Genomic DNA, 16,626 nt, shown 5'->3' on the forward strand with positions numbered 1-16,626 from the left:
GTACCAGCCACTTTAATTTCCATTTCCAGGGAATGTGATAAAATGTCCACATATTTGTCCCTCACAAGTATTTAATTTTGACTAAACAATTTCAGATTTGTGTTCAAATGTTTCTGTATGCATTTTACCTGCACTATACCCCTTACCAAAAGAAATTGACCCTTCTATAATTCACTTTTTAAACTCATTGAGCTACTTCAAATGGCCACAGAGTTTGTACACTGCACTGTGGTTCAAATTCTAATTCAGTAGCAACCATCACTGCACCATGTGTGCTGCTTTTTTTAAATAACTTGTTTTGATTTCAAAGAATAACCAGAATCACTGTTCCATGCTGTAAAACAAATCCCAGTACTTAAACCACATAGTTAACTAATTTTAGAGGTATTTCTAAGGAAAACAAACACATGCTAGAAATTATTGCACTTGGCTTCACTGGCAGTTCTCTAGCAAATATTCAAGATGGGTAAACACCATTTGTAAAACTCATGTATATGAATATAATCTTTATTTGAGATTATAAAACATGTCCACACACTCATGCCTCAATGTAAATGCTGGTACAGTTATCATCATTCCAATTTCCCCAAAATTTCTTTCAAGTGGTACTGGAATATAATAAAAGAAAGTAAGAACACTGTCCATTAATCTTCATTAAACCAGAGTTTCTTCACTAAGGTCTGCTTCAATGTAGGAAAACATGAAAATAGACAGGATACCCACCAGTCTAACTGTACAGCTGATGAGAATTTGAACAGTTTTTTTCTCATGGACACAACAGATATGACAGTGTTTTCTGACCTAATGAAATTCATTGTCACCATCCTGCCAGAACATAATCACAGTATTTGAAGATTATAAAAACTAGCAAATGTTGCCATCTTGTTGTAAAAAAGCCATTCAGAATTCTTTGGATCATTCAAAAGTTCCAAATAATTAATTCAATGCTAGTAGCACTGCCAGCCTTCATTCAGCCTGTTGAGCTGCTTGTTTTAAAATAAATTGCACATTTCCCAATCATTTGTTATTCTAATTGAAACATATTAACATAAAAATTACATCTACTAATGAGGCATCATATGGTGTTTCCATACACTAAGTCTGTTCATGTTTAAGTGAGTTTAAATGTGTCTGCCTCCTCAAACATTGATCTAGTCTTTAGGAACAAATATTCAGAATTATTCTTTAATTCTTTTGAAAGTATGTAGTGCATTAAACAGAACCCATGGTCATCTTACTGCACAAAGAACACTAGTTCTGGCTTTATGCTCTCAGGACACACCTATTGACTAGTCTTTCCTATCTCTATTTTGCCCTTGCCTCTGATAACCACTAGTCTATTCTCAGTTTCTATGAAGTCACCCTTTTGAGGTTCGATATATGAGTGATATTATCTTGCATTTCTCTTCTCTCTCTCTCTCTCTCTCTCTCTCTCTCTCTCTCTCTCTCTCTCTCTTTCTCCCCCCCCCACCATGTGCCATGGGTGTGTAGAAGTTAGAAGTTAGCAGACAATCTTGAATGTTAAGTCCTTTTCTTTCACTTTATGTGAGACAGAATCTCTTGTGATTTGTTGCACAGATACCAGGCTAGATGGCCCAGGAGCTTCTGGGAATTCTCTTCTCTGCCTCCTACTGCATCATGGGATACTGGGTTTCCAGATGTACACTACTGCTCCTGCCTGTATGCAGATTCAGGGGATAGGAGCGCAGGCTCTCACACTTGTGCATCAAGCATCTTACACCAACATGTGCCTCATTTATTCTTTATTATCTCTTAGCAAGGGACATAATATTTTTCTAAAATCTACAAGTAAATTGCTGACACTATTTAGTTATAAGAGAAAATAATTTTTACAAGAGAAAACTTGGTGTGAGAAGGACTGTTTAAGGTAGATAAGTTTGATTCCATGTTATAATAGATCCACAGGTGAAAGACAGGTGAGTTAATTGTAGAAATTTGTATTAATAGAAAATCCATCCATTTTACCCTCATTGATGGCATGTACAGTTAATTTATTACATGATATCAGTAAATGCTTCTCTCAGTATAAAAACCAAAACTCATCCTTTGTCGGGTTGGTACCATTAGGTACTAGATGTACCAGCTTAAAAGTAAAGTCAAATAATATTTTTGATTTGTCCACAGGGGAATTTTGGCAAAATAATGGCCAGGATCCGAGACAAATGATCAAATAAAATACATGTATCTTCTCAGAGGACAAAAACAGTGATTCTAAAGCTACAAGAGAATATCTTGTTCCCATCTGGTCTCTACTATTATTGAAACAACAAATAGCCACAAATTATGAGTCCTTCACATGGACTGAGCATTGCCTAATAACTGTGACTCATCTCTCTCTCTGTTTAATACTGTGGTTGGGTCTGAAGGCCAGTATCTAACCTCAGATACTATTCCTACAAGCTATCATGCAGCCTGCTCAGACGTGCATTGTGTACCATCCCATGAAATTGAGTTCCTTATTGAGTGAATTATTTTAGGATCAACAATAAACATTTAGTGCAACTCCAAACAGTTCAGGGCGCTCCACAAACTTCTGAAATCTAGATAAATAAATTTGTCAAATTGTACAGTGCACAGAATCCATGTTTAAAAAAACTGAAGGTTCTACGAGGCCACATTTTTATCATTTCTTTGTATCCAACTATCTGCTAGGTGCAAGCTAGTTAACAGGCAATGTTTCAGTAAAACAAATGGGCACTGCTCTTTAAAAGAAAACTTTAAAAATCAGTAACAAGAGACAGAAAAACACATAGATGGATTTCTTAAAATTACCAATGGTATGATTTTTGCCTGTGTTTATCATAAAGTGCAGATAACAATAGCCAATTTGGTTTTTTCCTTTTCCTTAGACTAATGGATATTTTGATGCATTTGAAAACTATCATATTTTCATTTATCCTTATACCTTCAGTACATGCTCAATGGTATGACTACAATAAGTAAATAAATAAATATAAATAATAAATAAATAAATAAATAAATAGATTTTTGGTGAATGAGCCAGCAAATGGACTAAACAATTCACACCAAGAATGTGGAATTAGCTTATATTTTAAGTGACTACACTAATTAAAATAATTTGTAAGTATTTTGTGTTTAACCTTTCTCAAATGATATTTTAGCTTGAGGTATCAGTAAGAAATTTGTAAAGATAGTATTATTATTTAGTTTTCTGCTGCTATGGTAGAATACCATGGGGAGAAGTTCTGTATAGAAGGAACTTATTTTGGCTTATGGTTTCAGAGAGATGGTTCTGTCAGGATGGGAAAGCAGAGCAGGAGATGACAGGTATGCTAGAGCAAGATGCTGAGAGATCACATCCTCAGCCACAAGCAGGATGCAGAGAGCAAGCGAACTGGAAGTGAAACAAGGCTCTAAGTTCTCAAAGCACACCCCAGTTGTATACTCTACTTTCTCTAGAAAGGATTTACCACCTCCCCAAACACTGTCACCACCTGAAGACGAAGAGTTTAAGTACCTTAGTTTATGGGGGATACATTTCTCATGCAAACTACCAGATGGGCCCTCATGGAATCAAATCCTGGACACATGGAAATGGACTTTAGAAAACAGCCTGTCCCTATCGTGCACCAGAAACCTAGTAATCACTCAGGGAAAGGAGAAGAAAGTTTCTTTCCCAAGACCAGAAATGAGATTTGGGCGGGGCTGCCCTGCTTAGCTATAAATAAGATTCAGTCTCATAGAAAATAAAGAGCTACAAAATCCAATTTATACAGCATCACTATTTAATTTTATTTTCATTTGCTTAAATCTGAAAAGCATCACCTTCAAAATCAACTCATTTTTGACACTGACAACATCGTTTGCTGTTACTCCAGCAGGTACCAGGAAGCTGAGATAGATACCTGGTATCGTAAACTGAATTTCCTCTTAGGTTTTGCATGTGGTAGAGTCACAACGCTTGCAGGATTGTGAACTCACTGTTACTGATTTGAACTCTGTCTTTCTTCATTCTTTGTCTTAGAGCTGAGGGTAGCAATTTTTAGTTCTGTCCTCAGACTGAGTGAAATAATTGCAACTATCTCTGTGGCCTTCCTTAAGAGCCGACTTATTTGGTTAATGAGAAAGTGAACACTACTTATAGACATTCTCTCTTCTTCACTTCACTGGACTTAGACCGAGGCATAAATCTACAGTTCACAGTCATTTGTCCATTTTCATCACCTTCAATGGCAAATAACAAAACGTGGAACGTTAGAGTCACGGTAGGTTAGACGTGATGGGGAACTGTGATTGTCAATGTGTTCTCCAGGCACCAGTTCTAGATAGGCTCACAATACACATTCAGACTTGTGATTCTTAAAGCATGAGAACTTACTGAACTGGAGTATCATAATCTGTTGGGTCAATATTTTGAAGTCTGGATTTATATGAATCATTCTACATAAGTCTTACTGTGTTTGAAATTTGTGAAACACTATGTGAATAACTGAGATTTTCTTCATGCACATCAGAATTGTTTCTATGAAAGCTCAAGTTATGAATTTAAATCCGCTGGCTCTTTTGCTTTATCTAAAATGAATTCTGTGAATTAAGTAAAATATGCCAGAAAGTCTTCTTACTAAGTAAGATGGTTTACTAAGGTTCTATCTCCTTTCTTCCTTTACTTAATGATTTCATTTCTAAATCTTTGTCACACTGAGCATAAATAAAAGGAAAAGAAACACCATCCATCACAGAACAGTTCTGTCTTCACACGCTTCTATCAAGAAATTTATTATTTGAGAATTTCATCAATGTATATAATATAATTATATTCAACCACATTGCCATCTTTTGCACACTCTCAACTCTGGATGACTCACTTCTTTCCAAGTTGTCTTCCACTACTTGTTTCTTATATTTTTGTGTATAAATTCATGGATTTTCATCAGGGCTGCTTTGTGAGGCTGTATATACACTGTATATACACTACTGAGTAAAATGATTCTCTCTCTTCCATCAGTGACCAATCACCAACAGTTCCTAGTGAGGGATGGGGCCCCAGAAGTCCCTGCACTATCCATAATGAAATCTTGATGGGCTGTAGATCACACTTCTTCCATCCTCCCACTCTTACATTCTTAATCCTGCTTCCACCTCTTCCCTGACGTTGGATAGTGAGTAGGATGGTGTAGACATACAATTTAAGGACAAGTATGCAGTGCCCACAGGGCCTAGAAAAGGGCACCAGAAATCCTAAAACTGGGGTCACAGCTCCATGTGGATCCTCGGAATAAAACCCAGATCCTCTTCAAAAGCAGTAAGTGCTTTTATCTGCTGAGCCATCTCTCCAACCCCATGGGGATTGCTTAGTATTATTCAACAAGAAGTAAGCTGTTTGGTAAAATGAATAAAACAAAACAAAACACCCGACTGCTTCCCTCAGCACAAGAGGTGGTTACTTTAACTAGCTTAAACAACATTTTTGTTAAGCAGTATTTTAACCTGTTTAATTCTTGTACAGAATATTTGCTTATTTTTGTTCTTTTGTTCTCTGACTTGAGAATTTGTGTTCTATCTCCAAGCAAATCATCCATATAACATTAAACCCCTTAACACATATATCAAGTGACATACTATCATCATTATTAGCGCAATAGCTGTTGTTATATGAAAGACAAGTTTCCATAGGCGATAACTTCTTCCAGTGCTGGGAATATGATCATTTATATTTTAGTCAAGACAGCATTTTTGTTCACACAAGGTAGAACGATCATTATTGGACACACTAAATATCTTTATTTAGATAACAAGGGATTGCAAGAGTTTTCCTGAAACAGAGAAATGTGTGCCTTGAGTTCACAACTGGTGTAAGGTCAAGGAACATAATGTACTTGGAATAGCATATTTATTGCCTACAACCCCCAGAACAGATCTGTGATAAAAATAGGTTTCATATAATACACAAAAATGTACTAACTTAAATTTCCTTTTTATAAGATTTAGTCGTGTGTGTGTGTGTGTGTGTGTGTGCATCCTCAGAAACCAAAAGAGGAAGTCAGATAGATCTCTGGGAGCCTGAATTATAGGTGATTGTGAGCCAAATCAAGTGTGTTATATTAACCGAGCTCAGGTCTTCTGGAAGAGCAGTTACTGCTTTTAGCCTTTGAGCCAACTTGCCTGTCCCTCAAATTGTTTCTTACTGAGCATTCTAAGATGAAGTTTATTCTTCCAAAGGCTTTTAGTTACATCATTATGCATCTTTAGGTTCTTGTTATAACAGATGCCAGGCCATATAATGAAAACTATCTCAAATGGAGACAGGATAGTAAACTATCTGAAAGTGTAAAGTAGTGAATCAGATTATGAACAGATTCTGTTGCTTTTGTCTACTTCAAGGATATGGTAAACTTTTTTGCAGTCTGAATATCAGTGTCTATTTTATTTAAATTAAATCATATTATATTAATTATGCTTATTATATTAAAGGTTGGTAAGAGGATCAGGTAAATTAATTCATGACTGGAATACTGCACAGTGTATAAATACTACTATAGTTATTATAATTTAATTTTTATTATAAAGCAGAATAATTTATACAACATGTTCTATATTATTATCTTAGTAGGTGCTTGGTGACTTATTATGCAATTAGTAATTATGAAATAACATTGTCTCCACTAAAATATTTAAAGTTCAAAATGTATTTAGTTTAAATCAATGGAGTATTTTAACTATGGAGTGGGAGAAAAGACTTGAAATTGCACGGTGTTTTTCTCAAAGTCTTTTCCCAGAGGACAGGAATAATAACAGGTCCCACCGCTGACTAACCTGGGGTAGAGAGATAGCTTTGGCAAGGAAATAGGATAAGTTCCTGGTACCAAAGATGGGGAAAGAAAACAAAATCTGTAAGTCAGAGACTCAAGCCATCATAGTGGATATTCAGAAGCTAACCACCCATAAAACCAGAAGAAGACAATGCATCAAGATCTTTGAATACTTAGGTGTACAAATACTGCTCCCAACAGCAAATTCATAAGTTTTGAATTATGACCAAGGAAATCATATTTAAGATGGACTTGGAGTAGCTGTCTTATTTTCAATGTTACGGTACTGGTACATTGCTCTAAACATACTAGAATTTGTTCTAGGCAAAAACTCATATTCAAGATATATAATCTATCTTTAGAGAAGAATATATTACAATTATAACCTGACTAAAAATGAGCAATAATTAAAAGCACCACGCATAGTAGCAAAAGAATAAAACAAACATACATGCTCTGATAATAGCATATGCATAAGAGAACAATCAGGCAGTAAAATTTGCAACAGAAAGGAAGAATTAGATGCTGTGGTTTGCAGTAAATATAGTGATATTCAGATCATTGAGAGACATTACTTAGGTAAAAATAAACAAAAGTAACTGAACAAATGTCAAATCAGTAAAATTGAGTTGTATCTGAAATGAGTCATCTCTAGAAATGATCTCTTTTTGTATATGTTTTCCTAGATAAGTCATAGAAAATTCTGTCTTGATCTTGCTCACAGCATGCTGCATATTCATCTCCTGCAGCAGTACACAATTTGCATAATGTAATACCCAGTTCTGAGCTTTGGAAAACCCTTGGGTGATATTAGATAACAGGGACTCTGAAGCTACATTGCAGTTCCTTTTGACAGAGTTTCCAAAGTGCTGGAAAAGTAGATTACCTGTTGTGGAAGGCTGGAGAGAATGTTTATTACATAATATATGTGCATAAAGTTATATGTTATTGATACATAAATATATTATATTATTATTATAAATAAATATTACAGTTGTTTACTGATTATATTAATAACAACAAATGTTCTAAGAATTTATGTGAAAATGGACAGAAAACTCAGTGGAAAATATATTTTAAGACATTTCAATCCATTGATTTATGCTAAAGGAATCATGGGGAAAAAAAGCACTCATGATAAAATATGTATTTCTTTGGCGAGCAATGGAACAAGATTCTAACTTATTATAGTTGTAAGCTCATGAGCAAAGCATACCTGGTGGAAAATAAGTTAATGAAAAAAAATCCAGTGGAGGCTATCTGAAAGAAAAACTGTTTGGTTTCTGATAAATATAAAAAAAATCCAGAAATTAATGCTTAGATTTGTGTGAGATATCTACTTCATTATTATAAATATTCTTCTCTAAAGTATTTTCATTATAGGATTTCCTATTAAAACAAATATAATTGTCCCTCTATATCCATTGGTTTAGTATATATACCTTCAAACTAGCCAATCATAGCATTATATAAAATCTTGTGTCTGTGCTGAACATATATAGATCTTTTTCATATGATTACACCCTAAGAAATACATAAACAACTATTCCCTATTATTCACATTATATGGTTATCTTCAAAAATGTTAGTATGGTAGACATGAGGAAATGGAGTCAACACACAAATTTCATAAAGATGACTGTGTCCCCAGATTGTAGTACCCACAGATCATGGAAGCACTGCCTACAGAGACTGAGAGGTGACTGTGTTCCTTTGTCTTCAAATCTCATATTGTTTCCTTTTTAGAAATACAAGCTTTTGGATTCCAAGAGAGTGATGGGGAAAGAGGAGACACTGATCATGTAGAAATAAATCCTAGTGGTCACCACATGTATGAGGAAAACAGTAAATATTTTGTATATTTTAAAATTGAAAGCACATTTAAGCACCACTTTAATAAAAACTATGCTGGTAAGGTGGCAGGTCTATTAATAACCTTGACTAAATCTCCAGGTAGAGAAAGATTGACACAGCATATTGACCCAGATAAACATCCCGTTATTAAACTGAGTAAAAATAAATTAGCAAGAAAATATGTGTACCAATGGCACTTCATTTGAAAGTCTCCAAAAACAAGTGCATTTATAATCAGAAATAAAATGATCATACTAAGAGCATCTTATTGAGTCTATGAACTAGATCATCTTTTAAAATGCAGCAAACACATTTCAAGACGTAAGATTACTATTTCTCCAGATGTGCTCTTGTCACCAAACCAACTCCTGCAACCGCCCTATAAGTACCAAACCCCAAAGTCAAAGCGGCAGAGTTTATGCCCACACGTCTTTAACTTCTTTTGCTGTTTTTCTTATTTTTCCAGCAACACACCGAGAGCCAACGTCATTGGCATGTCACTTACTGATGGGTAGAGGTAACCTTCTCCATTCATGGCTATGTACAACCCTGTCTTCACTCCCTGGATGGCAACGACACGCAGTCCCACTGGGATGAGGTTGAACAGTGCTGTTGAAGGAAAGGTCTTCTGTCACCATGCAGTAAAGCAAAGCATTGCAGCAACACTTTCCCTTCTCTTTCTGTCACTCAAAAAGTATCACGTGTATTTGTTTTTTTAAGTTTCAACTAAAGAAATCTTGTTTTTCTTTATGATGAAGAAACTACCATGTAGAAAAATGAGCATCCCAGCTTTAACTTCTCCTTAGCTGGCTTGCCCACACCATTGTGAAGAGTTTGGAAGGCAGAATGGAATCAAGCCTGCAGTTTATGCTTCTACTATCAAAGTCTGACACTACTAGATTCAGGAAAAAAATCACCTATGGGTATTCTCAAGGAACAGAATTTTAAAAGTGCAACTTGAAAGCTGACTGTCATTTTCTGTCCTGTGTGACTGGGCACTTGCAGTGCAGTGTAAGACAGAAGTTCAAAAGCAATTCTCAGATTAAATTACTTTGGCAGGAGCAACAGGAAATGCCAGAAAAAAAAAAACAAGAATGATGTGTAGTCTCCCATGGGATAAACTTAGAAGATACTAATAAAATCAAATTCTATGCAAATTTTTAAGAAAGTATATTATTTATTAATTTTTATAAAGTTATAAATAAAAATAAAAGTGAACCATGCTTAGTTCTATAAATTTAGTAAGTTAAAATCCATTTATATTTCTACTTTTTCTTCCCTTCTAGTATAGTATATTTTCACAAAGTGTACTCACCAACATCATCTTGGATATTATCAACCATAATATCTTGCTACACATAGAATTTTCAGTGGATATTTCACAAATATTTTTAGTACAAGTGGTACTAACAAGAAAGCTATTATCACTCTCATCCAACTCCTTAACTTGAGTTTATTTCTTATTAATGGGAATCTGCCTGGGAAGTACTCAGCTTTTGATATAAATGTGATGTGGGATGTCCCTCTGTAGGCTGTGAATATGTTTTATTATCATTGGTTAATAGAAAAAGCTGGTTTGGCCTATGGCATATATATAGCTAGGTGGAAAATCCAAACAGAGAGACAAGGAGAAATAAGGCAGAGCTGGAGAGATGCCAGCATCCACTAAAGAAGTAAGATGCCAGAACATTACTGGTAAGCCACCGGGAACATGGTGACACGCATATAATTAGAAATGAGTTAATTCATGTGTAGAGCTAGCCAGTAAAAGTCTGAGTCATTCTCCAAACAGTTATGATTAATATTAAGCCTACAAATGATTATTTCATAAGAGGCTGTGGGGACCAGTGGGCAGGAGAGAAACCGGTCAGGACAGAGAAAAGTCTCCAGCTACCTAAATGTGTAGGTAAAATGTCTTAACTTTAGGCCTTTAACTCTTTTACAAAATGCATGTCTCTTGAAACTTGTGGCAATGTGATTTATTCTAAGGCTACTCTGTACATAACTGCAAGCTAAGACGGCAGCAAGTGTGGGCCTGGCTTTCTTCTCAGGGACATGCTGTACAGGATGGAGAAAGCTACATGCTCTTTTGCAATAATTACAAATTCCTCTTCCCCAGATCATAGCATATCTGAATATTCTCTCTTTGAGAAGGATATTAACTTTTATACCAGTGCATTAGTGTGCCTAACTGTTATGATTAGGAGATGAAAAGTAATGTTCTGGACATATCTGTAAAGAAGATACACTCAGTTTAACCCTAGAGTTGCCTCCTTCTGCATCAGTACCTTCATGCATGTGGTATCAGTAAAATGATACATGCATTTCTAGGCAACTAGAAAGAAGCTAAGAGAACCAAGCATTTACAAATGTATCTCACAAAGCCACTGAGCAGCAGACTCAGTGAGTCACTTACTGGAATTGGTGCTGTCATCCTTGGTCCCATCGAGAGCTCCATCGGGGTGCATCTGCAAGTAGTAGCCTTGCCTGCAATATAACCTGGTCACTATGCCCTTGAGCTGGGGATCTGAAAGGCAAACACAGGGTTCATCAATTTCACAATGCTGCAAGGAAATGTAGTTTTTCTCTTCTATTTTTAAAAATATTTCTTTTTCAGAAGAAGATATTTTGTAGAGTTTGTACATTGATATGTCTCAGACTTATCTGTGTCATGATATTCAGACCACATAAACCACCACAATTAAAGGAGTTATCATAATTAGCTTCAGGAAAAAAGGCTATTTTATGAAACTAGCTTGTGTGTTTATATTATTCATTAGACTGTTAATCTAATTAAATCACTAGTTTAATTATGATTTTAGACTGTAATTGTTATAAACTATTTCTGAGCGGTAGTTCAAGAGTTTTGACACAGAAACTTCATTAAAGGTTTTAAGTAAAGTTTTCATTTATTTTTCAATTGACAGATTGAGAAATCTGTATTTTAAAATGTGTGTTAAAATGTGATATAGATCCTTAATAAAATTCCCAGTTTGTATCCCCATCCCCAAGTTTGCATAGAAGGATATGTGGTGGTTATATATGATACACATGAGATTCTGACATTCCTCTTCTGAACTTAGGATCCTAAGGTTCAAAAAATACAGGAGGGGTAGACTCGACTCAGAGCTGCAGTGGGGGCTTTACCTGTGCAGCACTCAGTACCAAAACAGAACAAAAGAATTACTAATCACCTAGGGATCAACTGTAGGACAACAGCCTGGTTAAGTTGTAAAGGAAACAAGCAAGCTCTCCATTATACAGCTGGAAAGGACAGTCAACCGCTCCTGGGTCTTGCACTTTAGGCATGGAAGCAAAGAGAGGCGGGAGTTTGCTGTAGTAAAAAGGGGAAACCCTGTATTATAGATTTCCCATTTAATGACTGAGAAAGGAGATTCATTGTTTCCTGAGAAGCTAGCTATATCTAAGATAATAAATATTTGCTTGTGGCTTTTCAAAGGTCACTCTCATTTTGGGAATTTATCTGATATAGGACATCATAATTCTCACTATGGCAACAGGCTTCTCTCCACAACAGCTGAATGGGTTATGCAAATTTGATCGTGCTGTCCAAATTACAGGATGCTAGTAAACAATCCAACACATAGTCTTTAGTAACTACAGACTAGCCAACAGAAAAACAGAACAGCACACAGGCTAAACAGGCAAATTTGTACCCAAACAGAAATGCTAGGCTTTTGATTAGCTTTTTTTTCTTTTTGATTAGCTTTTGAGAAATGAAAAAAAAATTCCAATGACTATTTCTATGAATACAGCTGCAATGAGCACTTTGCCTTCATAGATGGGAAAATGAATTAGACATAAATAACATTCTGGAAAGTGAGCCAACACTGAGGTATCATAACATGAGTGTGACAAGCTGTCAGGAGAAAGGCTAGGATTGTTAAAAGAGATAGATAAGTGATTATTAGAGTAGTACTATGTATATGCCCTCTTACATAATAAATAATTTCTATTTCTAAATCCCATATTTCTCTCTCTCTCTCTCTCTCTCTCTCTCTCTCTCTCTCTCTCTCCTCCCCTCTCCTCTGCAACCCCTCTCTTGTCTTTTTCATCATTTTATTCAGTTAGAGTTCCATCACATGGAATAATACTGCCTACACTCGAAGTTGTCTTCCATTGCTGTTAATCCTTTCTAGAAATTCTCTCACAGATACAACCAGAGCCATGCTCTTCACATCAGATTCCTAGATAAGTCAATCCAGTAAGGTTGAAAATTAAGATAAACAGTTGTTTGAGTATTAGTTTTCATTTTTAATAAATCTTTTCATATAATGTATTCTAATCATGGTTCCCCTTCCCCAACTCCTACCAAAATCCCACAATTCTGAAATTTGCATTAGTTAAAATAATTACAACCACACATTCAGTTTTTTCAACACAGCATCTGTCCACTGCAGACCTGTCTCTAGAGTTAGGTGCGTTTTGTATGCTCTTCTTTGCAAGCTGGTAGCATGAAAAAGAGTATAAATAAGCCAGGTGTGGTGATGCATTCCATTTAATCCCAGCACTCAGGAAGCAGAAGCAGGTGTATCTCTGTGAGTTTAAGGGCAGACTGCTCTACATAGTGAGTTACAGGATAGCCACAGCTACACAGTGAAACCGTCTCAAAAACAATCAAACAAATGAAAACTAAAAGCAGAGAAGAATTTCTTAACTTCTATGGAATCACACAGAAAATTTTATAGACTGGCAACTATTCTGTAAAAACCTGTGTTCTGATATCACTTGTTTTAAATTGATCTCACATTCTAGCCATTAGATCTCAGGAAGAGTCCATAGCCTCCCTCACAGCTTCCCCAGCACTCACACAGTGAGCTCTTAGGAACTATACCTCATCTCAATTATGGGAGTGACAATAAAACACAAATCTTATTTTCTAGTGTCCTTAAAATAATAAAAAACCAATCTAACTTAAATTTTTCTGGTTTCACAGTTCTTGGTATTTTTATTTTTAAGAACTGATAACTATATGTGTCCTTGGGTGTCATTGTTCTAAAAAAAAACTCTGACTCATTCATTGAATCTTCTTTGTGCATGAAGGAAGTCAATTCAAAGATGAGGAAATTGAGAAAGAGAACTATTAAGCAATTTTACAAAAGGCACAGAATTTACAAGGCTGGAGGTTGAGTATGAGCCTATTAATAATCAGCCTATGTGCCCTCTACAAATGGAACAATTAAACTAAATTGCCTTATAAACCCCAGTATAAGTCAAACTCCTTAATAAAGAAAAAAGAGAAAGGAATAAAAAGGCTGTGCACTTCTATGATCACCATCATCAGCTGTATCTCAATCCTACATGTTCACAGTTGAATGCGAAGGCAAAGCCGTAACGGAGTTGTGAGAATATTAAAGTCCTTGAAAGTTTATACCCATCCCACTCAGTATCTGGACAAGTTCCAAAGTTCCCAGTTTCTGCCCCACCCCCAAGAATTCATTACCGGGTTCATAAATGTAACACCACACTTTTGGTGCTCTGTCTGTACCATTTTTGCTATAATTTGGCCATTTTCAACTCCAGCCAAAAGGAGTTTCTACCTCTGATTTGACTGTAATGTGAATAGCATCAGCTGCACACCATCAGGCTGGTTTTCTTAGTCCAACACTGAGCTGCCAGCCTCCTTCCTAAACGTGCTTCTTCACTGCATACTCTCTCCCTACTTATTCCTCACCAATATGGGAGTTCTCAGGTTTTTCTCAGCAAGCATTGTACCAACAAAGACATCTCTTGAGTTCTTTAGCATTATCTTTTAAACATCTGTAAAATTATAGACTGACAGCTGGGGAACCTGCATGGGACCAATCTAGACCCTCCTAATGTTGGTAGCAGTTAATGTGGCCTGATTTGTTGGGCAGATGAGATGACAATGGCACCAGAACCTTTCCCAGGCTTACGAACTGGCTTTTTGGAGTCCATTCAAAATGGTAGGATACCTTGCTCAATCTTGATATGGAGAAGGGAGTGCTTGCTTCTGCCTCAATTTGGTTTGTCAGACTTTGTTGACTCCCTAAGGAAAGCTGTATACCCTCGGAGAAGTGGATGGGGGATGGGAAGTGGGAATGGTGGGGTGGGCAGGAGAAGGCAACAGAGGAGGAACTGGAGTTGGTATGTAAAAGTAAACTTTTAAATAAAAATATGAAAGAAAAGACATTTTAAATATTTTTAATTAAAACTTTTAAATGGAAATATTTTTTAAGGAGACATTACTCACTTTTGAGCATTTAAAATACATTAAAATATACAGACAATTCAATCTGTGTATCAAACAGTGCTTAAAACATGTTACTAACTTATCTTGTAATTCATGATCATAATTCCATATTTTTGTTTTGTTTTGTTTTTGTTTTTCGAGACAGGGTTTCTCTGTAACTTTGGGGCCTGTGCTAATACTCGCTCTGTGGTCCAGGATGGCCTTGAACTCACAGAGATCTGCCTGCCTCTGTCTCTTAAGTGCTGGGATTAAAGGTGAGTGCCACTACCACCACATTTATTGGTAAAATTGTATGATAGTTTCTACCTCACAAAGTTTACTATATGTGGCATAAAGTTGAAGTGTGTAACATTGTTCATGAGATCTAAAGTGAGTTTTTATTGATTAAATACCGACAAGGGGCTAGTAAAAATCCAGTAATTCCATAGATGGTTAACAGGAGTCAAAAAGTGAACATTGTGAAAACCACAATGACAAGTGTTAGCAAATATTGAGATGGCTCCTTGCCCATTGCTTATGTAGTTATGCTTTCCAGATCTCAATTCAAGATACATACTAACATAAGTGCTTTAGAAGGAACATAGGAAAATAAAACTTAGTATCTATTAGGGAAAAAATAAGAAAGAAAACACACCAAAATATTCAATATACTCAATTTTGAGGGCATCTATAAGCATTTTTATTTTTGCTAAATTTTGTACAATAAAGGCATGCCATTTTATAACGGAAATATAGAAATTGCAATAACATCTATTAATGACTGTTGAATAATATTTCATACACATTTTCAATTAAAATTACAATCATATATACCCCAAAGTATAAATACTACTGCTGTGTGCTAAATGGTTTAAATCCTTAAAGTTAGCATTTGTTAGATGATTTTGCACGGAATGTTCCTCATTTTTTTTCCTTTCATTACTTATAAAATGATCCACAGCTGATACCGTCACTTAAAGTTTAATGTAATGTCCGTCTTTCACACCAAAAGAAACAACTTTCCCTCTAATTCCAAAATACACCATTGATGATCATAGTAAGGCAAGGAAAGATAAAGAGAACACCCACATTAGCCATGTCCCTTGAAACAAGGATAACCTTAATTCCTCCACTGACTATGAGAGTGAAAATAAGAACCTTCCCTGGGAGGAGGGAGAGGAGAAGGGGAGGTTGAGTTGGGAAAAGGACAGGGAGAATAAGGAAAGAGATATCTTAATAGAGGGAGCCATTTTGGGGTTAATGAGAAACCTGGCATAAGGGAATTCCCAGAAATCCACAAGGATGACTCCTAACAATAGTGGAATGAGTGCCTGAACTGGCCTTCCCCTGTAATCAGATTGATGACTACCTTAGTTGTCATCATAGAACCTTCATCCAGTAACTGATGGAAGCAGATGCAGAGATCCACAGCTAAGCACTGGACTGAACTCCTGGAGTCACGTTGAAGAGAGGGAGGAGGGATTACATGAGCAAACGAGTCAAGACCATGATGAGGAAACACACAGAAACAGCTGACCCAACCAGTTAGTGGGAGCTCACTGGCTCCAAGCTGACAGCTGGGGAACCTGCATAGGATTGAACTAGGCTCTTTGAATATGGATGACAGTTGTGTGGCTTGAACAGTGTGTGGGGCCACTGGCAGTGGGCTCAGGATTTATCCCTATGGCAAGAACTGGCTTTTTGGAGCCCATTCCCTATGGCGTGCTATCTTGCTCAGCCTAGATACATGGCGGAGGGCCTTGGTAC

At 36.2% G+C, this 16,626-nt stretch overlaps 1 protein-coding gene across 3 annotated transcripts in view; it reads right to left on the bottom strand.

Annotated features, from left to right (window-relative positions):
- Fgf14 (fibroblast growth factor 14) overlaps positions 1-16,626 on the bottom strand; it is a 475,374-nt gene that overhangs the window by 99,343 nt on the left and 359,405 nt on the right. For all 3 annotated transcript variants that reach the window (XM_041666516.1, XM_041666533.1, XM_041666525.1), the window contains 2 exons: positions 11,062-11,172; positions 9,151-9,254 (listed from right to left, as the gene is read on the bottom strand). In XM_041666516.1, coding sequence (XP_041522450.1) covers positions 9,151-9,254; positions 11,062-11,172 — 215 coding nt within the window. The remainder of the gene's footprint in view (positions 1-9,150; positions 9,255-11,061; positions 11,173-16,626) is intronic.

The sequence above is a fragment of the Microtus oregoni genome, unplaced genomic scaffold (assembly GCF_018167655.1).
Source record: "Microtus oregoni isolate MIOR12 unplaced genomic scaffold, Mior012 000001F_ref0000356, whole genome shotgun sequence".
In the NCBI taxonomy this organism is placed as follows: Eukaryota; Metazoa; Chordata; class Mammalia; order Rodentia; family Cricetidae; genus Microtus; species Microtus oregoni.